The sequence below is a fragment of the Megalops cyprinoides genome, chromosome 6, assembly GCF_013368585.1.
Source record: "Megalops cyprinoides isolate fMegCyp1 chromosome 6, fMegCyp1.pri, whole genome shotgun sequence".
Lineage (NCBI taxonomy): Eukaryota > Metazoa > Chordata > Actinopteri > Elopiformes > Megalopidae > Megalops > Megalops cyprinoides.
In genome coordinates this window covers 27,040,613-27,061,962 of record NC_050588.1, presented here as the reverse complement: position 1 = coordinate 27,061,962, position 21,350 = coordinate 27,040,613, and the positions used below count along the sequence as shown (strand labels likewise).

The 21,350-nt window shown below is 42.2% G+C and overlaps 2 protein-coding genes across 2 annotated transcripts; both read right to left on the bottom strand.

The window, feature by feature from the left end:
- Nucleotides 1–128: 128 nt before the first annotated feature.
- gp9 (glycoprotein IX (platelet)) lies at nucleotides 129–1,802 on the bottom strand. Its single transcript, XM_036531213.1, has 2 exons — nucleotides 1,692–1,802; nucleotides 129–1,355 (listed from the first exon to the last, which is right to left on the bottom strand). Exon 2 carries the CDS (start codon nucleotides 1,316–1,318, stop codon nucleotides 599–601), a length of 720 nt encoding a protein of 239 aa, XP_036387106.1. The 5' UTR covers nucleotides 1,319–1,355; nucleotides 1,692–1,802; the 3' UTR covers nucleotides 129–598.
- Nucleotides 1,803–5,096: 3,294 nt separating this feature from the next.
- efcc1 (EF-hand and coiled-coil domain containing 1) lies at nucleotides 5,097–19,900 on the bottom strand. Its single transcript, XM_036532102.1, has 8 exons — nucleotides 19,060–19,900; nucleotides 18,240–18,655; nucleotides 8,278–8,426; nucleotides 8,010–8,145; nucleotides 7,449–7,614; nucleotides 6,631–6,789; nucleotides 5,818–5,887; nucleotides 5,097–5,619 (listed from the first exon to the last, which is right to left on the bottom strand). Exons 1-8 carry the CDS (start codon nucleotides 19,744–19,746, stop codon nucleotides 5,486–5,488), a joined length of 1,917 nt encoding a protein of 638 aa, XP_036387995.1. The 5' UTR covers nucleotides 19,747–19,900; the 3' UTR covers nucleotides 5,097–5,485.
- Nucleotides 19,901–21,350: the final 1,450 nt, after the last annotated feature.

The window sequence follows — 21,350 nt, the reverse complement described above, 5'->3', positions numbered from 1 at the left end:
CTAAATCAGAATGTTGTTAATACCATACTTCAAAATACAAATGTTTTTCCCATCATATTTCCATGTCATCATTACACATACTGGACAGTTACAACTTGTGAGGCCAAGAACTTCCATTATATCAGTGGTTGTGTTAAAAGTTAAGCTAGTTAAGTTAGATTTCCTTTTGGTGTTAAAGTTTGAGGACTTGGATCACGGATATTACTAGATACAGGATCTTTTCAGCAATCTGCAATGAAGAAGTGGTAGTGTAGCATTGTGACCTCAGGAATGCACATTCAGCAAGTTAACGAAAGGTGTCATTGAAGTTTTTAATTGAAAATGATTGTTCTGGAACACACCTAGTGTGACAACCACTTCTCCAATTATGGACAGTGAAGAGACTTACTAAAAGGTTTTGCAATGCTTGCTGCATTACAAGAATACAGTCAGTAATCCTCACCTATACCTGATGAGAGTTCCACTTTGACAGAATGAAATTCAGATTGTCAGGTGACTGATCATTTTAATATGACTATCATCGATAACACTGTCAAAAACTAGCATGGAACTTGCTCTTGCTGGTTTAATCATCTGCTACTGCATTACCTCCCACCTCTCAAGTGGCTTTAAACTTCATATTGTGTTTCTTTTGCAAGACGTCCAGTATTTGAGGTAAGAGTTCCATGTTTAGCAAAGGCTGTTCAATTTCGCTGTCGTCCGTCCTGTCGAGTATAGACTGCCTCTTCCTGTGTTTGGGCTTGAGGGACCTCAGAGAGTCTGCCTCTATCCCCGTGTGTCTCTGAACAACGTCTAAGATAAACGTGGAGCTCCTTACAGCCTTGAGGCACCACAGCTGTACGGCAATGAGAAAGCAGAGCATGAGGATCATCATGATGTCGAGTGAGCTGCTTGTGGGCCTCTTCCTGCTGCAGGTGGAGAAGTCGGCTTGGCTCAGTCCGGCGATGGGCTTGTGAGCCAGGGCAGCAGGCGTGGCGCAGGTGGGGCTGTGCCCGCAAACAGACCCATGGTCCTGCAGCCAGGTTGTCAGGTACCAGATATCACAGCCGCAGTGAAATGGGTTTCCTGAAAGGTTGAGCTGCCTCAGCCCCTGCAGAGCATCAAAGCTCCCGGGCGGCACAGTGGTCAGCTGGTTGTTCTGCAGGTGCAGCTCGGTGGTGTCTGGTGGAAGCTGGGGCACTTCTAGAATGTTCAGGGAGTTGCAGGTAACCCGTAGTCCTTCAGGCTGGAGAGCAGAACACTGGCAGGAGTGTGGGGCCAACTGCACACTAGATGGACTCAGGAGGAAGAGCAGAACTAATGCTGGACCAGAGAGCATCCTGCAGGGTGACCAGAGGTCACAGGTGAACAATAATCTGTGATATTGCAAAAGGAAACATTAGTTTAGGAACATGGGAACATGCACAGTGTGATGTTTTCAATTCAGTTCTGAGAAAAGGGAATACTTTTTTGCTGAGTCTCAAGTTCAGCTTTGTAGAACAGTGAAATGGCTGCTTTGAATGGCTTTATGAACATTTCACAAATGGCACATGGATCATTCCAGCTGAGTTTATATAAGATATTGCTTTATTAATCCAAAAAGGAAATTGCTGAATGATGGCCTACTTGTTAGTATCAGGCTTGTGAAGAAGTGCCTGCGATTCCATTTGTGTCAGTGTGCTGTGTTGTGAAAGAAGCTGCAAATAATTTACCTGCCCTCTTGATCTGAGTTGGTTGGTTTTAGAGTCCAACAGGCATCTTCTTGACAGTACTTTCTATGTCTATTAAAGTGTTTTCTAACCTCCAAGCGCTCCGTAACTGTATTTACAATCCACTGTACAGAAAGTGCGCAAACCTACTGTGGGTGACGTTAAGTTCCGATCACGTGACGTTGGGGAAACCTCTCTGCTGCTGGAAGATAAGAATATCTTTGGCTCCATCTTTGTGAGGGTGGATCCATTATGTAACCTGGTGATCTTGTTTGAGTATGGTACTTTCCATGCAGAATAACAAGACCTAACATTTCATTTAATTATGTCTTTCGTGAATGCATTGGAAATGGCTGGCCTCCTTTTTTCTACTCTTTGAAATTGTTAAACTAAAAATAAGCAATTCCTTACACCCTTAAATTATTTAATTAAAGTGACTTTTAATGGAGCAACAGGTTGCAACTTGTCTGTGGTGTAAATGCATTTTCTAGTACACATTAAAATGGAACAGGGTAACATGTTCTTATATATAGCAGTATCTTCCACAGCAAAGCCAAAAGAAACACTCCACTTAAGTATCGATTCCTCTGTCTGTTTTGGGTACAGTAGCAACTGTGACTTTGTTTGGTAAATTCTTTAGGGGCCTAAATGCATGAACTACAAAGAGCAGAGACAGTCCTTGAATTTCTGCACATTAGAAAACAGTGAGGTGGTCACTGGCTGATCTTTCTGGTAGGGTTCGGTTAATTTCTCAGGCTGGCACTTCTCCAGTCAGTCTTTGTGTTGCACTAGAGGCTGAGAGCAGTGGTACTATCAGGTCACATCTGCGCTTCTATAGTCCACACCAAGCAGATCACCGGCACGAAAAAGATACACTGGGCCAGGTAGGATCCCTCACCATCTGCCCCACATGCTGGCTCTCTTACCTTAAAACATCCACTCATTCTGCATTTCATTTATGGCATGTGGTGTTATCTCATATAGAGTCATCTTCACTTTTGTTGTGGAGGACAGTTCTTAAGAAACCTGTGAATCCTATTCCTTTGAACTCTAAATTGACACAATATAATCAGTAGAATACTTTTACATGAGAGGAAATCTTTCTAAAAGTAATGTTTTGATTATGAAACTTATACTTTTTAAATGCTCATAGAGAAGAGTGACACAAACCATAGGTATCTTTATAATTGTGTTTACAATTTATGAAAAAGAAGAGGCCTCTTTTCATCAGTCTCTCTGTATCACAGATGTTCTTTTTTTTTTTTTGGCCAAAAATTTGGTACTTCCAGTTTTTCAAAGTATCAAGGGTTCAGAAAGGCAATTCCTGCTCTTGGCATTCTTAAGAAATTCTAATGACAAATGTCTTTTTCATATAAAATGATTAATTGCATAAATGTACTTTAATAAACGTGTCAATAAGCAGACAACACGGACATCTAACAGACTAAACATTAATCTCATGTAAAATATCTGAAAGCAATGATTTATTAAGTGCTACACAGCAGACATAAAAAAAGACATCACAATAGGAAAACTGTTTTTATTTATTTTGAGTCAGCTTGCCATACCTGAACATAACTTGAACATAACTTAGTGTTTGACATATGCCAATACTTTAAATTATTCTTCACTGGCTATGTGTCCATTGGTGCTGTAGTAGACTAAATACAGTGCAACACATTGAATGAAAACTGGCAGAGTTCCCTCTGACTTGATCCCCCTTGAGAGAAGCTTTATGCACATGCATTTAGGTGCCCTCTCAGGCAGCTGTGCAAGAGAAACATAACCAATGATGGATTGTTTCCTCCTAAGCGTGTAAAATGTGTTTGATGTAAATGCCATCACTGCGTGTACAGAGAGGACTAACGAGCCGCTGTGAGGGGGTTCCATCTGCTATCTCCTGAACTCTGGTTAGACGTCTTGCCCGGTCCAGGCACAGTAAAGGATCGTTAATCTTAGCAAGGGAAAAACCTGCACCTCTGTAAACATTAAAGGGAGTCGGAATGACAATAGATTCAGCCTACCAAGCACCGATCCTGGATCAATACCCACATTTGACTCCATATGGTTTTTCACTTGTAAGTCGCTTTGGATAAAAGCGTCTGCCAAATGAATAAATGTAAATGTAAATTTCATACAAAATGTTGGGGTTATAAATTTAGGGAAGGTAAATGGAAACCTGGACCTACAACCTGGATCAGTCAATCGACTCAGGGAAAAACCAAGGGTTTGGAGGTCCTGAACTAAATGGAAAAAGACACTTGTGCCACATCTGTCACCTCCTCGGTACCTCCAAAGGCACAGCACTACCCCCATCAGCACAAAATGATAAATGCAAACATATGCAATAAGACTTCAGGCATTGCAAAAAATGTTAGAATCAAATACATATATTAGTGTTTACAAGGCATTAACATTCAGGTCTACATAAGAACTTTTACATGCAACCAACATCCATAATATGATGCTTAGTACCAACCTAATAGATGAATATACTCTATTTCATTAAGCATCTACTGCATTTTTGTTTTACTGTGTTGCATTTAACTTTTTTAATTACTAATATTTTTCATAAGAAAAAATACTATTTTATTACTTAACAAAGAGAAAAATAAGTAATACTGGAGGAAGTATAAGGATAATGAATGGGAACACTTATGGTAATACTTGTAGCTAAGACAACAAGCCCATGTGAGTCAAAACGGTTGTCACAGCAATATGTGCTACAGGTCCTGCAAAAATGATATAATTATATATATAATTTTCACATGATTCAAGCAAAGTACACTTACCAATTCACCATTTGTTTACAAAACACCTAAAACCCTAGCACCAACTGTAGCTCTACTACAAACTGTCAGACTCAGGGCAGCACCAAATAGCACTAGCTTTATTTTAAATAATTATCAGGTGGGTAAATGTCACGATTTCATCTGAGTTTTATTGCTCACTCACTTGTACATGATGTAAAAACAGCTCCGCAGGAAGTGGGACCAGGCTAAATCAATACTTTTACTCACCTTCTTATAAAAAATGCCACCCAGCGCAAACACTGGTTTATGTTTTCTCCTAGGTTTCTCTCACCCAACATTTAAAATAAAATAATAGCTGCAGGTTTGTAATTAATAACTTGCAGGTTGAACCTTTACAAGACTTGTGAATACTTCAGCTTGAAAAAATACCCCCTTGCTGTTGTATAAAATCAAATGCAATGCTGAAGTTACATTAACAGTGAAGTCATAGTCCTATAAAAAGCTTACTCATACCAAACCATACTATAGTTCTGACTGACATGGATGTAACAGAAACCCTTTCTGCACTGAATGAACTCATGTCCACTCCCACTGCTGCAAAAGATTGATATACACACAGAAGGTCTCTTTCAATCATCCTGAGCCTCTCCTGCTCTCCCTGTAATGTCTGTCTCACTTAAAAAGTCAGAAACCTCAGGATGGGTTTCTTGTAAAATGAGATACACATTATCATGATATACACCAGTAATATATTTACCCAGACTTTCAGTCTGATGGGGTTAACACTTGACATTTAGAGGAGAAATTGCACCCCTTTTCTCTGGGCAGAAGTAGCAGTAAAAAATATGACGCGCCTCTCACTCGCTCAGTCATTCACTCGCTCATTCAGCAGCTCTCCACATCTTCCATCAGAAACATTGGTTAACCACTAGAGGACAAAAAGGCCAGCAAGGTATTCAGAGTGGTTGAACAATGCCGGTTCAATTCTTCTTTTTACATTGAAAAGTGCTATGAAGGAAACCTGCCAGCAGGTGGCAGGCTTGGTCAGCAGGAGATGAGGAGTGCGTTAGTCAGAGACTGGTGACTCTGTGTTCGTTCCGGGGGTGTGCTGGAGAGCAGCTCACAAGCAGCCAGTTCATGATAGAGAGCATTCAGCACTTCCAGAATGTGAGCCTTCCCTACAGAGGCACAGACAAATTCACATCAAAGGCTTGTTGGTCCACACAAACTTCATTTACTTCTATTTTTAACTTGCTGTGTAAAAGTTCATTGCAAATCCTAGGAATCATGCGTAATGCAGCACAATATGGTTTTCATTGCTTCATTCTATATGTGAAGTTTGAGGAATATCCAAGCCGTCTGAAAGTATTCCTTACCATGCTGAGGGTCACTACAGGACTCCAATGTGCTCAACAAGATTTTCCCAAGAGACCTCCTGGAAACATTCTGAGATAAGAACAGAATTTGTAAATGAGCAGTGTAAGTAAGTGAAAGAAGTACATTAAATCAAAGACAAAGCTAAGATTCATGAACGGTAACAATGGCAAAAGTAAATATTACATTATTGGCATTTAGCAGACTGTCTTATCCAGAGTGACTTTCATCAATTACAGGTTTTTACAATGTTATGCATTTATACAGCTGGATATTTACTGAGGCAATTGTGGGTTAAATACCTTGCTCACCTTACAGCAGCAGCACCCCTGTGGGGAATTAAACCGGCAACCTTTCAGCTATGAGTCCTGCTCCTTAACCACTATGCTACACTGCCGCCCCCATCAAATACATTCATGGAGAAGAGAAGCACACATTGTACAGTACATATTGCTACATAACAGCATGACTGCAGAGTCAATAGGGAGTAGAAAGTCAGTAGGGAGCTTCTGTTGATTTCACAGACTTTAATGACTAAAATTAATAACTGCTGCAACTCCATCCTGATATTATATAGATATTAGACTAAAATGACCTTCCAAGCAGTTTTTTTAACTAGCTGTTCAGCCATTATTCACAAAGATTCCTGAACACAATGAAATCCATGGAAATCTACTGCAGGGGAAACTGAGTGGACGTACATATGTTTTATTTTGCCAAACAAATTTCAGGTTTCTGATAATGAGATCAGCAGTTGCTTAGCCGAAAGTTAAAGTAGACTCAGAAGATCTTGGCAGCCGGCCTATCTGACTGACCAGATCTCGCAGTTGCTGCAAGAGCTGCAGCACATCCATGAGCTTCTCCTCCACCAGGGACAGACGCACCCTCTCCGTCTCCAGCATCTGCAGCTCCATGTGGAGGTGTTCAGTCTCCTCCGCCTTCTGCTGCAGCTCAAGCACCAATGAGTCCTTCATCTACGCAGGAGGGAGGAGGAGAGACGTGATACACGTTGGAACCAGTCCATTCAAGCCCCCCTCATCTAAAATTCTGGGTACTGTCACCCAAACAGGAACATATGCAAACCCCTTTTATCCTGTTTTTGTTTGATACCATAACTTGTTTTCTTCTTTGAGAATGCGCAGTTTAAAATGCATGAGCTAATGGTCCAGTCGCACTTTCTCATGTTTCGTCCCTACGGCACAGCTGGAGCTGACAGCTTAATTTTGAATTTTCAGGGTGTGGGATAAGGCGGGGGGAGTGAGCGTCTCTGTGGTTATCACAGTGAGAAACAGCTGCGCACACAGGGTGGCTTTGCAACCTGGGCCACCAGCTTGCTGCTGGGAGGTGGAGGCAGGCAGCCCAGTGCCCCACCACAGGAACAGAGGAGGAGGGGTGCGCCACCAACCACCACACTTTGAGGCCTTCTGCTCTCAGAACAGCCCACTAACTCACTAGGAGTTTCCTGGTTTGTTTTCCTTTTCAGATCTAATTTAAGGCCTTGGCCAGAAATTGTTCATAATGTAAAGGGAAGCAAAAAATGTCATTTACTGTACTGTTGGAACAGTCTCTGCTCTCTGAAGACACAGCCCCCTCCATCCCAGGTGTGGTCCTGCAAACAGATTCAGTGCTCTACCTGGTCCATGTCCATCTCCGCCTTGCGGGCCTCGTTCTCCTTCAGTTCCAGCTGCTTGTTAAGCCGGGTGACTTTCTCCAGCAGCTCCACCACGGCCGCCTGGCTCTCCTCACTCCTCGAGCCCCCAAAGTGTGACAGGAGCTTCTTCACTGCCTTATCATCACACCTGCGGACCGAAGGGGCATGACATACCGTCAAACCAAAGCTGTGATGAAGCGCAGTGAGAAACTGAAGGATACTGCAGTATAGGAATGATCCATCTGATCCAGAAGGACCACAATCCAGCAAGCTTTCCACTAGCAGGAACCACTAACTCCGGGCATTGGGTAAGAAGGCTTAAATTAAGACAACGATTGGCTGAATCAGGTGGTTAATGGACTGTCCTGAACAAATGCCAAGGACATCTTAGCCAAGGACCAGGGTTAAGCAGCTAAATCACGGTGCATTGTGGGAGTCAGTACGACAGCATTTCAGTATAAGAGCGAAGGGTAGGGCAGTGGATTATGGGAGTGGGATACACTCTCTAACACCGTGGGTGCGAGTGTTAAAAGCCCAGCTTACCTGTCTCCACAACAAGACAGTCTGGTCAGGATCCTCTTCACCTCATCCACCTGACTCTGCTGCTCCCCTGTCCACTTCTCCTCCTCCTCGTCAGATGCTGCCTGACCCTCCACTGAGCGAAAGAGCTGCTCCTCCACTGATCACACACACGCACACACATATACTGGTCACTAACATCACCCTCGGAAACACTGATCCAGGATCAGCCCTGTGACATCCTGCTAAAACACCCTTGACGGAGAGAATATATCATAAAATGGAATCTCACTGTTTTCTGACGCGGTCTCGGCTCGACCTGTCGGGGAGCAGCGGTCATGCTGGGTGTTCAGACAGCATCTCCGGCCCGGCCCGCTGGCACCACTGTACTGGTGTTCCCCTGCACTACTGCTCGGGACCTGGAGCTTGGACAGCTCCAGCCTAGGACAGGAAGGGGGCACCGCTGAGCAATGACTCAATCATGTCAACAGGTTTACTTTCCTTACAATGTCAACATGGCACAGTTTTATCATACATGAATTACACCAAATAGATTTATCCGTAATACTTCCTGGATTAACCTTTTGCAGTCGGGATGCATTCATGTCTATACTGAACAGAATAATCTGAGTTGTTATGCAGGCATACGCTGCTGTAACTGGTAATGGTTATTCATAGGGAGTGTTCTGATACGGCTTTCTGAACAGAATTCAGGACCAGTAATTAGAGCCAGACACTGCAGCAGAAAAGAGCCTTGAGTGTGTTACGAGTCTGAAGAGTTTTTAGAGTGATGTAAGGCATGCTAGCATCAGCCTGCCAGTTTGAATGAGAAAGGCTGCCATTCGTGAGGCCCAATGAGACAGAAAGGATGAGAAGACAATAGAAACCAGGAGTTCTGTCGGTACGTCTATTCACAGGGAGAAAGAACTTTCCATTTCACTCTATGACATTTTACTTGTCAAATACCGAGCTGAATAATACTGTACAAAATTCAGCTGCATGAAGAAGAGACTGAGCATCAAAAGAATAGAAGGATGAAATAAAATCAATCAGAACATTGTTTTCTGATCCCCTCTATCATTCCTTGTGGCAAAATCAATGAAACAGAGACAAATATACCTTCTGAATTGTTCTTTCTTTTGTAAGAGAAATGAAGTGAAGGACACTGCAAGTGAATATGGATTGTGGTTCTTGCAGATCAATCATTTTGCACACTTTTCAGTTTTCCAGGGAAGTACTGCTGCCTGGTGTTGGAGGAAATCCGATAGGGGGCCTTAGTCACACACAGATTAAGTGTTTCCAGATGATGCTGTCTTGCCAGGGAAAAATGGAAGAAAAAGGTTTTCAGCAGGATGAATCCAAAATCATCACTCCAGTTTTGGGTGCTCATTTTTAAACCCTACTGGCAAGAAGAGTATTGTAGCATAGAAGAGCATTAAATTCTCTCCACATAAAATATAGAATCTGTGTCCTCTGTACAAACTGTGAAGGGAAAAGACACAGGGAGAAAGTAATGTTGAATGTTGAAAGTCATTAATTGAGGCCCAGTCAGATTGGGCAGAGACATGTTTGAATTATGGGGGGCCGGGTGGAAGTTGGGGGCCAATGACGACTCGCAGCTGCTTTGGACGTTGTCGGAGGCCCACAAACGGAGCACATGCCCCACCCTCCAAACCCCTCCCCCCGTTGCCATGGTGACAACCCACCACCTCCCGCTCCTCCTGTGCCTTTGGTCTCCTGTGAAATGAACTGCTGGAGGTGAGCAGGGGGGCCCCAACAGTGCTCCCTGTGACTAATTGAACTTTAATTGAAGATGGGGGGGCCACCTTCAGAGACTGCTGGGTGAAGTTTATCTTACTGTAGAGGACATGCGAGGCCTCTGAGGCCGGCTCACCAGACAAAAGAGAAAAAAGGAGGGAGAGCTTTTTGTCCTTGGAGACAGAAAGTGTTAATAGAAACAGGGATCTGCGCTTGAAAAAGAGCCTGTTTGCTCACTGTCACGGTCGGCTCGGCTGAGGGGTATTAGGATTGTGCTTGTGAACAATTCAAGAAAGCTGTATATTATATTGAACGGTCCAGGAAAAACACACTTAAAATCTTGTGGACAGAAACACAGTTGAACACATTTAATAGCAGTGGCAGAACAAAATGTAAATGTTGAAACAGGGAAATATGCAAATGGAGCACTAAGCCACCAGGACCCACTCCAGACATCCTGGGGAGAGGTTTGACATGACATCCAGGGAAAGATTAACTGGACCAGACGTTCTCTCACAAATGCTTTTTGAAAAAATCTTTTACTGAAGTTAAATGGAAAATACAAACGGATTTCTTTAGAATACCAAACAAATCAAAGCATTAAACCCCTAATCTAAAGTACAGTAGCATCATCAAAACAGCAAGGACAACAGTGTTACACTGTATGCTTTCTCAACTTTGAGGCTAATTTATGAGAGCGTTCACCGGGGAGCAAACCTAATACACGTAATGCGGATCTGCCCTAATTTCAAAGATCAATGTCTTTCAGGGAGAACAAATGATAATAACATGATGAATTGATATTCAACATTATGTTCCAATTCTCAGTCACATGGCTATGGTGCAAAAATAAGTGTACTCTGACATTTGCCATGTAAAACAATACAGCTGGCAATGAGTGCAGTTCACAGAATATATCAGGATTATGGTACCCATAAAGGGAGAACTAATATCTTATACACATCTGGCACAAGTTAGCAGTCTCCATCGTTGTTAATTCTACTTCAACTGATTCCATCACGCATGCTTTAAAAAAAACATACCTTGTATCATGTGATTTACTTTGCATGAAATCATGCTGAAAGTGACATTTTTCCCCATCTAATTATTACTTCTAATCTAATTAATCTAATTAATACTTGTATTGCGATGTGAAGATAGTGATTTACATGGATAGAGAGATCATTTTTTTTCTGTCTGTGACGTAGTTTTGTAGTGCTGGACAATTTGAATTAAGGGAATCAAAATGGAAATTATCTGCATGGCTTTTTTATTGGAAACCTGAGAGGGACTTCAAAGATTTGGCTTTAGGACCCAACATACTCTATAATACCACAGGGCTTTATAACTGCAGACACAGAACTAGATGAGCAATTTAAAATTTCCTGGACTGTCTGTACTGCCTGTACTTACGTCTGTCCTCTCTCCTTTGGCACACAAAACATTGCACATACTGGCAGAACTGGTTGGAGATTGCAGAACCAGAGAAGGCTCAGGTTAATATATCTCAGAAAGCATGCCATCTCTAAAAACTATTAATCAAGAGCCATAAAAGGTTGTCCGGATGTATACACTAACCAAAGTCCCCTAAACAATAGGTGAATTTGACAAGTGTGTCTGGCTGCAGGCTGAACTCAGTCCATAGGTCTCTCATGCCTAGGAATGTTGTTTCTGGATGTTGTTTTTAACCATTATTGATGTTCTCAGACCACATCAAGATCATGTGAAGGGACAAAGCAAGTCCATTCAGGGTAAAGGTCGAATTTAGGATTAGGATTGGGGTTAGGCTATTGGATATTACAATTATGTTTACATACGAAACACCATGGCAAAAGTCATATAATGTATATAGTACAGTAACTGTGTAGTTATATAGTTATTTAGCCTATACAGTCATAGGCTACAGCAGGTCACTAACTTAAAGGAAAAAATACCTGCTGCAAGTAATTTCTTATAATACATTTTTCTGAACTGTCCATTATTCTTAAACTGAAGGATCCTCAGTTTTTTTCACTGGCTGTGAAAACAATTAGAGGTATAAATAATGAACACTGAATGCTAAGACGTTAATAACAATCACAAACCCTGTTTGTCTGAATGCCGTTTAAAATGTCTTGAGGTCTGAATTCTGTTTCACCCCCAGTTTATTTCATTTTTTCCCTCTGGAAGAACAGACTTGTGGTAAACCAGAAACACATGGTAGACAAAGGAAGTGAAATACCTGCTAGCTTGACTGCTAGAAAATCATCTAACTCTGCAAACAGTTTTATTTAATGAATTCAGGATTATAGTTTGACCTGTCCGTTGCCTTTGGCCTCGGCTGTGTATCTGATAGATCAAATGGTAATCACTGTCCTCTTTGAGTCTTTAAAGAGCACAAACGTAGGCTAGAGTATTAATGACACGATCCTCCATCGTTGCCATATTTATATAAGGCAGGACTGATGCCTCTGAGCCAAGGAGAGTCCAGCTGTTTGTGATTAGAATGAGGACACCGGGCCACTTCCTGTGTTTATTGCATGGAGGGTTGATGCACAGAACTCCCCCTGCACCCCCCCCCCCCCCCAGCAATGCTCTATGAGCTGGATTCAAACACGGCAGCGATTTTTGTAGCATTTTGATTTCCCGTCAAGAGAAACACTCACCAAGTTCTAACATGCACAATCAAACTAACAATATTAGCTGAAATTGATAGTCATCGGACCTTTATAAATCTCTTAATATGTCATTTTAAGTGTAGCCAACCCACACATATTATCCAATTTCTCCTGCCCCAGTTAGGCTTTTAATGTACCATATGGTTAAACTCAGTCCTCTCATTGAAGTGCAGTCCAGCCACAGTGCCTTCTTCACGATGGAGCATGAGAAGCATGTATGTCCTGTATGAAGACTGGGGCTGCCACACCCGGATGTTAAGCATGTTTCTCAGGTTTGTGTTTGAGCTCCGGCTCCAAACAAATGCAGACGGCAATTAATCAGACCCACTGCAGTTTTCCAGCTCTGCCTTTAGAAGGTCAGACTCATAAACATTTTCAAAGCAAGAATGCTGCCTGCAGGCGCAGACACCCAGGCAGAGCGCAAACACCCAGCTCTGCCGTAAGACAGGATGATGCACCAGGCAAGGCCGTCTCACTCATATGCAGAGGAAAAATCGCATCGAAATAAAAAGTCATAACGGTCTTCGGCACTGAGAAATGTCTGCACTCTTAATAGTGCTGATGTCTGCATGGCCAGAGTATCTGCAAACTGGAGGAAGGGAGGAGGGGAGGGAAATTTTTCCAAGGTTGAAAAAAAAAAGAGCCCGTTTGGCTGAGGGGTTTGAAACCCGTACAAGAACAACAGTGGAGCAGGAGAATATATCAGGTTCAGGCTAACTTCAAATGCGTCCTTCACACACACACAGACGCGTGTACACACTGATGCACGCACACAAAAATGCTTTCAATATTCAACGGGTGGAAAGGCGACCACAACACCCGGTCTATAGAATGCCCTTCTCGCACTGAAACAGATGGGGGTCATGCGGAGCCTTTCTTCACCTCTCACACATCAAGCAGAGAGCTTGAAAGGGGCTGGAGATTACATTTCCCCAAAATCGATCATCGGAAGGGGCAGCACACTCTGTACACAGAGCAGATGCTGGGGGAGAAGGAAGTCTCAGACATGGACAAACTGCAGACTGCTACAGGGTGAGGTAGCTATGGAATGTTTTTTTCAAACTCTTACCACACATATAAACACACACACACACACACACACACAGACACACACACACACACACACACACGCAAACGTTCATCTTCAAAGCGCAATCACACACAGAAGCAATCACACAAATGGCTACCCAAGCATCTGGCATGTCAAAAAAATATGAAAACGACTTGACAGCTGATAGCGAATTTTATATTTCCTATACACCCTCCTGTTTGTTTGTATAGTTGGCATGTCTGACTTCCTCTCCCACACGCTCCAGAGCTCTCTGGAGTGCTGCAGCAGCGACAGATAGAGAGACAAATGGAAGGAGAGGTGTCCTTTCCTCTCCCGTGGGCTTTGAAAAACAACCCCTCGGTGCAGTGACAGTGAGCCAGTGAACAAACAGCTGAGTGTTTGCTCCTTCTTCCAGATGGTCGGCTTTTTCCCCCCTCCATTTTCTTTTTGTATCTCTCCCAACGGCCTCCATTGTCTCCAGGTCTGGCCCCCAGTTTTCCGTGAACCTCGCTGACTGATTTAGATCCTCACTCCGCCTGGGTCAAGAAAAGCCCACTGGGGATAAAAGATACACTTTGCCTGCCTCCCCTTTCTTCACACTAATGAACCCAACTGTTCAGTCCTGTTCCCACCAACCTCCAGCTCAAAGAGTGGCCCCAGATTACCCTCTCTCTCTGTCTGCTTTCAAAATCTGAGTCACAGCACTCAAGGACATATTATGTAAGAATTATCCTACATATGACCTTATATACTAGAGAATATACAGACTGTAGAGGATGTGATATATTTCAATATCAAAGTGAAAGGCAAAGAAAAGTAAGCATATAAGCAAGTAAGGATATAGTAACAAAATGCCATTGAAACACCACAATTGCCATTTATAATGTGATCTTACAGGTCATACACAAAAGTGCCCATGAATACTGCATGAATACTTGACTTACTACAGTGCTTTGTGATCTGTCATCTTACATTCTTGTATTATGGACCTTTTGAAAGTATGATGTTTTGTTCCCACAGTACAGATCCTGATTGATGCTTGAATATATGTGAAGTAGTCCCATGCTTAAACTACAACACTGAGTCTGGAAGAATGCATAGAAGTTCTGATTACTTCAAAAGCTTTAATCAAATCCAGCTTTGAATTATCGCTCTGTGCAAATAAACCACAGATTCCTCCACCCTGAACATTTGACAATGGAAGCCAAAACAACGGAAAGTCTTTCTAAATTAATCAGGGCAATCACAGTGCCTGCAATATATTTAGCCCCACTAACAAATGCCTGGAGGAGTTACAGCAGATTGAAATTTTAAGAAAAATGTTAGAAATGACGGGTAGCCAATAAGGTTAATAACGTTAGAGCTGGAAGCAGTGGCTGCACACACCTTTGAGCACCGAGATTAAAGATTACAGGTGATATCTCTCTCAGGATCGAGGGTACTGGTGCTGGCTGATGCATCAAAAGCTTCCCCTCCTTATTGTCTCCAAACAGCTGCAGGCTTGCTGGATGCCCTCCAGAGCCTTTCCACCATTATCCTGGGGCGTGCTCCTTCCACAAGGAGAACTCCCACTCTCCTCCTGAGCCCTTGCACAGCTTTCGCATTATCTGAGCACATTATTTGGCAACAGACAATGCGTGTTCGCATTTCCCAAGGCCTTGCCAGATGGCACTTTTGCACATCTCGTTCCAGCTTCGGGCTGCACAGTGACAAACTGCACGGCCCAGAGGGGCCCTTCCATATTGCTCAGGTGAGAAGAGGAGGCCTGAGAAATAAAGGGGCCCTTTCACCTCCTCTTCTCATTACATGGCCCTGTCTGAATCTAGTGTGAAGCAGCTTTATGCACACGTGTAGTTTTCTCTGTAAAAAAGGAAACAAAGTCCATCTCAGAGCAATTACATCAGTCCATCTCTACAGTTGTGCAGGCCCAGCAGAGGCAATAGGGACAATTTTTGCAGTCCTTGGTATGAATCTGCTCCACATTCTTTGTCAGGGCAAACACTCACATCTTTTGGATTCCACTCCATTGCTTCACATTGACTCAGATATTTCCCCTGACATTTCCACCTCCTCGATAACACACATTCAAAATGTGCTAAATGGTCTCTCAGAGAAAATATAAGGATTTTCCTCTTTTGTTCATGCCCATGGGCAATTTCTATGCTAATTAAACTTCATAGTTAATAACACCTAACTGTCTTGTTGTGGGAAACCTCATGAAAATACAGAGGTAAGTGAGTGCTATAATGACTCCTTATTCTTTCATCAAAAATTGCTCTAATATTATATTGCTAGCTCAGCTGTGAACATAATTTAATATTCACTTGAGAATGAAAATTAGATCACAAAACATCAATGTGAAACAAGCAGCTAAATGCTTTAATTCCAGATTAGAAAATCTCTCATGGATGCTCCAATAAAGGTCCCAAATCTGCTATTGCTTCAGTCACAAGACCATTTCTCTGAATATCACTGTGCTGAAATTTGCACTGTGAAATTAGCAACACTCTGGACACTTGGGTTAAACAGCAAAAGCTGACCGTGTCAGCACACAGCAGGACACATGGAAATCCAGACAGCCAGACAATTTATATGATGGTGGAGCTTCTTCATAAATTTTATAATAAATCACAGCTTTGGCCAGCAGTCTTTATGGAAAGCAAAGCCAGGTTTACATGGTATTGAGAACACATTATAAGCTCAAGGTAAATACATACATATATGTCTTAAAAGCACTAATGCTTATTTTCATCCCTAAAAAATGAAAAGAAACTGTACTATGTAACAATTAACAAGATTACCAGCATATCTTAAATATTCACACTGATGTTTAGCAGTGTAATGCATTATTTTATGATAGCAAACATTCCAAAACTATGGATTTTGAGGTATGAGGTTGTCATTGAGAATAAATGAAATTGTATGTCTGGTTCCTTAAACTGAATCCAGAACATAGGCCTGAAATCTTGATGAACAATCATCGGGACTGCTGGTGTGCAAATGTGTAAAGAGGCGTTGCTAGGATACACCCAGGGAGTGTTTATCTATTATTCGGTGAGGGGAGAAAGTGCAGGGGAACTATTTGGAGATTGATGGGAACTTTCAATCTGCTTAGGTCAGGGTTTCCCTGGCTGAATGGAGCTCTCTCCCTACATGTCAGCTCCATTGTAGAGTGAATGAATTATTTGGCTCTCAGCACATCAATGGGGGCCAGGAGAGGCATCCTGGCACAGTCTAGAAACTGCACAGATTAACAAGACTTAGGGGGCAGGGAGTCTCCTGAAATGAAACATTTGAAATTCAAGTTTCAGTCTGCAAATATTTGAGAAGATAGAAGATAACTAGCACCACAGAAAAACAAGATTGGATGGTGCCAGCATGCCTAATTGATCATTGGTTAGAAAACAGTGGAATGAAAACTAAATAAAGAAATAAATTATTAAACACATCTTAAGACACAACGTCTGGCCAGTACTACTTAAACACTATCTCAACTAGTACAGTAAACACACAACTTGACAAATATGGCAATGTCTATGTGCTATGAATATCAGTAAATATTTTTTGAATCATTTTTGTCTACCAAATTCTTGTAAATCCTTGTACTATGCTAAAAAGCCTCCTTTTGCCCTCTGTATTCTAGATCCCTGTGTGGCACAAAGAACAGACTTGCAACATTTCTGGCGGCTTTTCGCTGTGAGAATCAAAGAGCTAGTCGTACCCCAGGGCCCTGGGGTCAATCCCTCAAAGCTATCTTTACACTCCCACAACCAATACAAGATCCAGCCAATAAAAGCACAGCCTCAGGTCTTCTCGTAACCCACAAAGACACATAGTCATTACACTAGTTTCTCCCACATCATTTACAGTGCATGTAATGCATTTCATAAAACTAGCAGTAGGCAACCAAATAGGCAAAAAATGCCCATATTGCTACAGTAAGACACAGGTGTGTAGATGTGCCAGCACTGGATGCTGTTACCTTACACATGGATGTGGGTTATACTGTGAATAAAATTGGTACAGAATGCAGGAACTGTATTATCTTATTCCTGTAAGATCTCTGGGGCCTGTACTGTCTGCACAGAGAAGGTGCACATTAAGACACACTATTAAACCTTAGAAAACAGAATCAGCCACTTAAAGCTAATCTTGCAGACGTTAATGATGGAGTAAAACAGGCAAACAGGTTGTAAACATTAAATAAACAGCAATGCACTTGAAAACTTCAATCAAGGCCAATAAAATAGAACCTCCTTCAGAAATGAATAGTTCCCAACAGTAGCAGTGTCCAATTAAAGAGGACCAAACTGGCAACACTGCCACACACATTGTCTGTTAAATTAACCCAAACAAAACAAGACTGAACTCTTCACATTCAAACCACATCGAACTACACAAACAGCATATATTCTGGCATAATTTTCGTGGCCTGCAAGAAAAAGCTGTTTTCACTGAAGAGCTTTCATTACAAATTCATAAAATCATATTATGCTTTATAACTACAAACTTTTCCCAAGCACCAGTCCCTTTACTCCACATATTGCTGGATTTCAGGGCCTGTGAGAAAATAGAGCTGTAGAGAAGAAGAGGTACGGGTCTCAGATCATCAAAGTTATTGTAAATGTACATATTTCAAAGAAAAACATCAAGCGGACATTTTTAGTACTACCAAACAATTTTTCCCTCCAGTAACAACCTCCACATTGGGTACCAAGAGTGAGGGTTAAGATCTACTTGTGTGGGCTGTGGGCCTTGTGGCTGCCCACATGGAGGCTGTCAGATTACCTGTAATAATGGAGCTCTGACTCCAGCTGCTGGATGTGTCTCTGGAGCAGCGGGACATGACTGGCTTTGACTTCCAGGTCTTTGACTTTGCCCAGGCCGCTGAGCACCGCCTGTCTGGCCTCCTCCACCTTCTTCCTCATGGCTGCCTGCTCCCGCTTCAGCTTTCTGTTGCAGTTTTCCAGCGCGAGCAAGGCCTCCTGCGACCTCCTCAGCTCCTTCTCCAGCTTCTTGTTGAAGAGCATGGCCTCTTCGATCTGCCCGTCCCGTGAGCTACGGAGCAGCTCAATCTCTCGCACAAAACTCTGAAGGCTCTTTGTGTTTCCATGGGTGCTGCTCTTCTGAGTGGCGAGTCTATGATGGCCAATGAAACACCCTCCCTCTTGTTTATGTTTAGAGTGGCTTTTCCATAGCCCTACCTGTGAAAGATCCATAGAAGTCCATTACAAAGGTCACGGCAGAAGGGTTAAAATAAATAGTCAACAACAGAAGGAACCAACAGCAACATAACTACATACAAATGACAAATCCTTGAATTTATAAAATCTTTTCATGTATAATGTTTATGAAAAACTCAGAAATAAACAGAACAAGGCAAAAACTGCACATTAGTTTGCTGCAAACGGCAAGTTTAAACTTTTCATGGGAATTGACAGTAAAGAGATTGTACTTGTGCAATCTTGTTATGCAATATGTTTACAGTAAAAATTAACACAGAAGATGTGCATGTGTGTGTGTGTGTGTGTGTGTGTGTGAGTGTGTGTATGTGTGTGTGTGCTTGTGACATCAACTATTTATTTATACCTTTCACAGAAGTACACACCTGTAGTGCCAACGAACGGGCATCACTACTTTGAAGCGCTGCCCGCATGTCTTCCACCAGCTCCCTCAGACTTGCATTCTCGTCCTCGAGTTTTGTTATCCTGTCCTCGGCTTCTTCCAGAGCCACGATTTCCTCATAACACTCCCGAGTACATGTGCCCAGTTGCCTGCAGTCGGATGTGTGCCGATCTGGGACGGGCGAAGACCCTCTGCTCCTTCTCCCTTTGGCGCCCACTAACAGCGACTTCTCTCTCCGCCTCAACGGGCTTCTTAGACGTATCTGCGTCTCGATATGCTCGCTTTCTTTGCCCACGAGCAACCTCCCATTCTCGTACTGGCACCCCGCTTTGGTGCTGAAGTAGCCACAGAGTTTGGCATGAAACTGCCTGAAGGTAAACTCTTTGGGTATGTTCTCCAGGATCCCAGCGCATTCTTCCAGGTCCGTTTCTTTATTCAACCCCAAAACTTCGCAAAGAATATGAAAGTCTTCGGCAGGAATCTTACCGTCTCCCTGGCAGTCCATATGGTGAAATATCTCCTGCAAGTATTGGTCTAAACCGGTAGCCAGAACTATAATTTCATTCTCAACTCCTCGATCTAATCCATAATGGTAAGCCAAAGTGCTTACTATCCATTGTGTCCTGCGCGCTGGTCGACTGTACGGATCGCATGCCTCGGGTTTATCCATAGCTACTAATGCAGCACTTGTAGCATTTAATCGATTTTAGAATACTGGTGAACAAAACTAAAGTGATGAACGTGAAAGTCGCTTTTGCCTCCCATGTTTTATGCTATGCAGCCCACTGCACTCCTTTGATGTGAAGACCCTCAGCTTCGCTTTCAAAATCTCTCAGCTGCCAGAGGCGTTCCCGTGAATAGACTTTTATACTGCACCCCCGCCCCCCCTAAAAAAATATAAGGGCTGATCAAGAAATAAAGCACAGCATGTGTTTGGTGACGTCTAAGAGGCTGGGTCAAATTCTGCTTTGTTTATAGCATATGGACCAACTATGCCCATTTATTGCCTATGAATTGTAAGAGTCTGTGTTCTGTTTCTATAGATTTTATTTAACCGACACTGCGACTAGTTTAGGTTTAAAAATAAAAGATCGAATTTCCAGTGTTTGAAGTTAGGGAGCGGCACTCCACACAGCAATTATGAGGACGCCGTCTTGTTGCATAGTGCGACGTCCGTATAATTATTAAGTGTTATTGGAGTGCAGATCCTCAACCTCATATAGTTTTTTTTTATTCCACGTATAACAAACTAAGCGCATCTTTTCTATCTGTTTAATCTTGGTAAATTGTTGCACCACTCGCGGGCAATGTGTCGTGCACAGACACACACACACACACGCACACCGTAGTCCGTGAAACAATGTGGTGTACTCACAGCGACAGTAAATAAGCATGACAGCAACCATTTAGGCGTAATATTGAAACAACAGGCCAGTTAAAGCAGAACACCTGTCGATCTTTTGTGTAGATTATTAAAATTTGCTAGCAGCTGCCGTCTTGAACGGCCACATTGTACTTTAAAGGGGGTACGTGCTCAACGGGACATATTTGTTTCACTGTAACACAGACACAGTATCCTGAATTAATTGCCTCAACATTTTACGCCGAACACCACCAGTACTATACTACTACCACCACCACCAAAACCATTACTTTCTAAAACGTCTGCGACAAAAGCTTGTGCATGCTTTAAACAGTCCAGTTTAAACCATTTTCTGCGCTAGATATTAAACATTTAAAGGCAGATAAATATCTAAAATTTCTCAGGAACAAACATAAACAAACATATTGATTTTATTCTTTCAGAAATGTCTCAGAGGAGGGGGCAGTGGGTATATTATCCAATTCATTGTCCATCTGGAGAGGAAAAAATAAAAAATATATAGCCCAGGCCGGTCCAGATCTACACTGCAAGCATAGCACATAGCGAAACTGGACTTAATCTTATTGCACACATTTAATTATTCACACCTAAGTGCAATATTTATCCTCAACACAGAAACATGTCAACAGACAGCATATGCAAAAATCTCAAATTTTGTATATTTCTTTCTTTTTTTTTTGAATGAAACACTTTCAGGTTATTCATATAAAATAATGAATTAATGCACACTTCAGTAACTAAGAGTAGTTTAGGAGCGAGAGTAGTTAATTTTTTTCTGTCAGCAAACATTTGTTTATTGTAGTCTTTTTCATAATACGTCATACCAATACTCTTTCATTTAAAACACATTCAGCTTTTTGTTGGATCGTTTCTTTCTTATTTTAGTTGAC

Bases quoted from the DNA above. Each gene is read 5' to 3' on its own strand.
- gp9 (XM_036531213.1), bottom strand. From the start codon at position 1,318: ATGCTCTCTGGTCCAGCATTAGTTCTGCTCTTCCTCCTGAGTCCATCT.
- efcc1 (XM_036532102.1), bottom strand. From the start codon at position 19,746: ATGGATAAACCCGAGGCATGCGATCCGTACAGTCGACCAGCGCGCAGG. The intron at 5,888-6,630 runs GTCAGTCAGATA...TTCTTATCTCAG, and splicing joins TGCAGCAACTGCGAGATCTG to AATGTTTCCAGGAGGTCTCT. The intron at 5,620-5,817 runs GTAAGGAATACT...GTGCCTCTGTAG, and splicing joins CTGTAGTGACCCTCAGCATG to GGAAGGCTCACATTCTGGAA.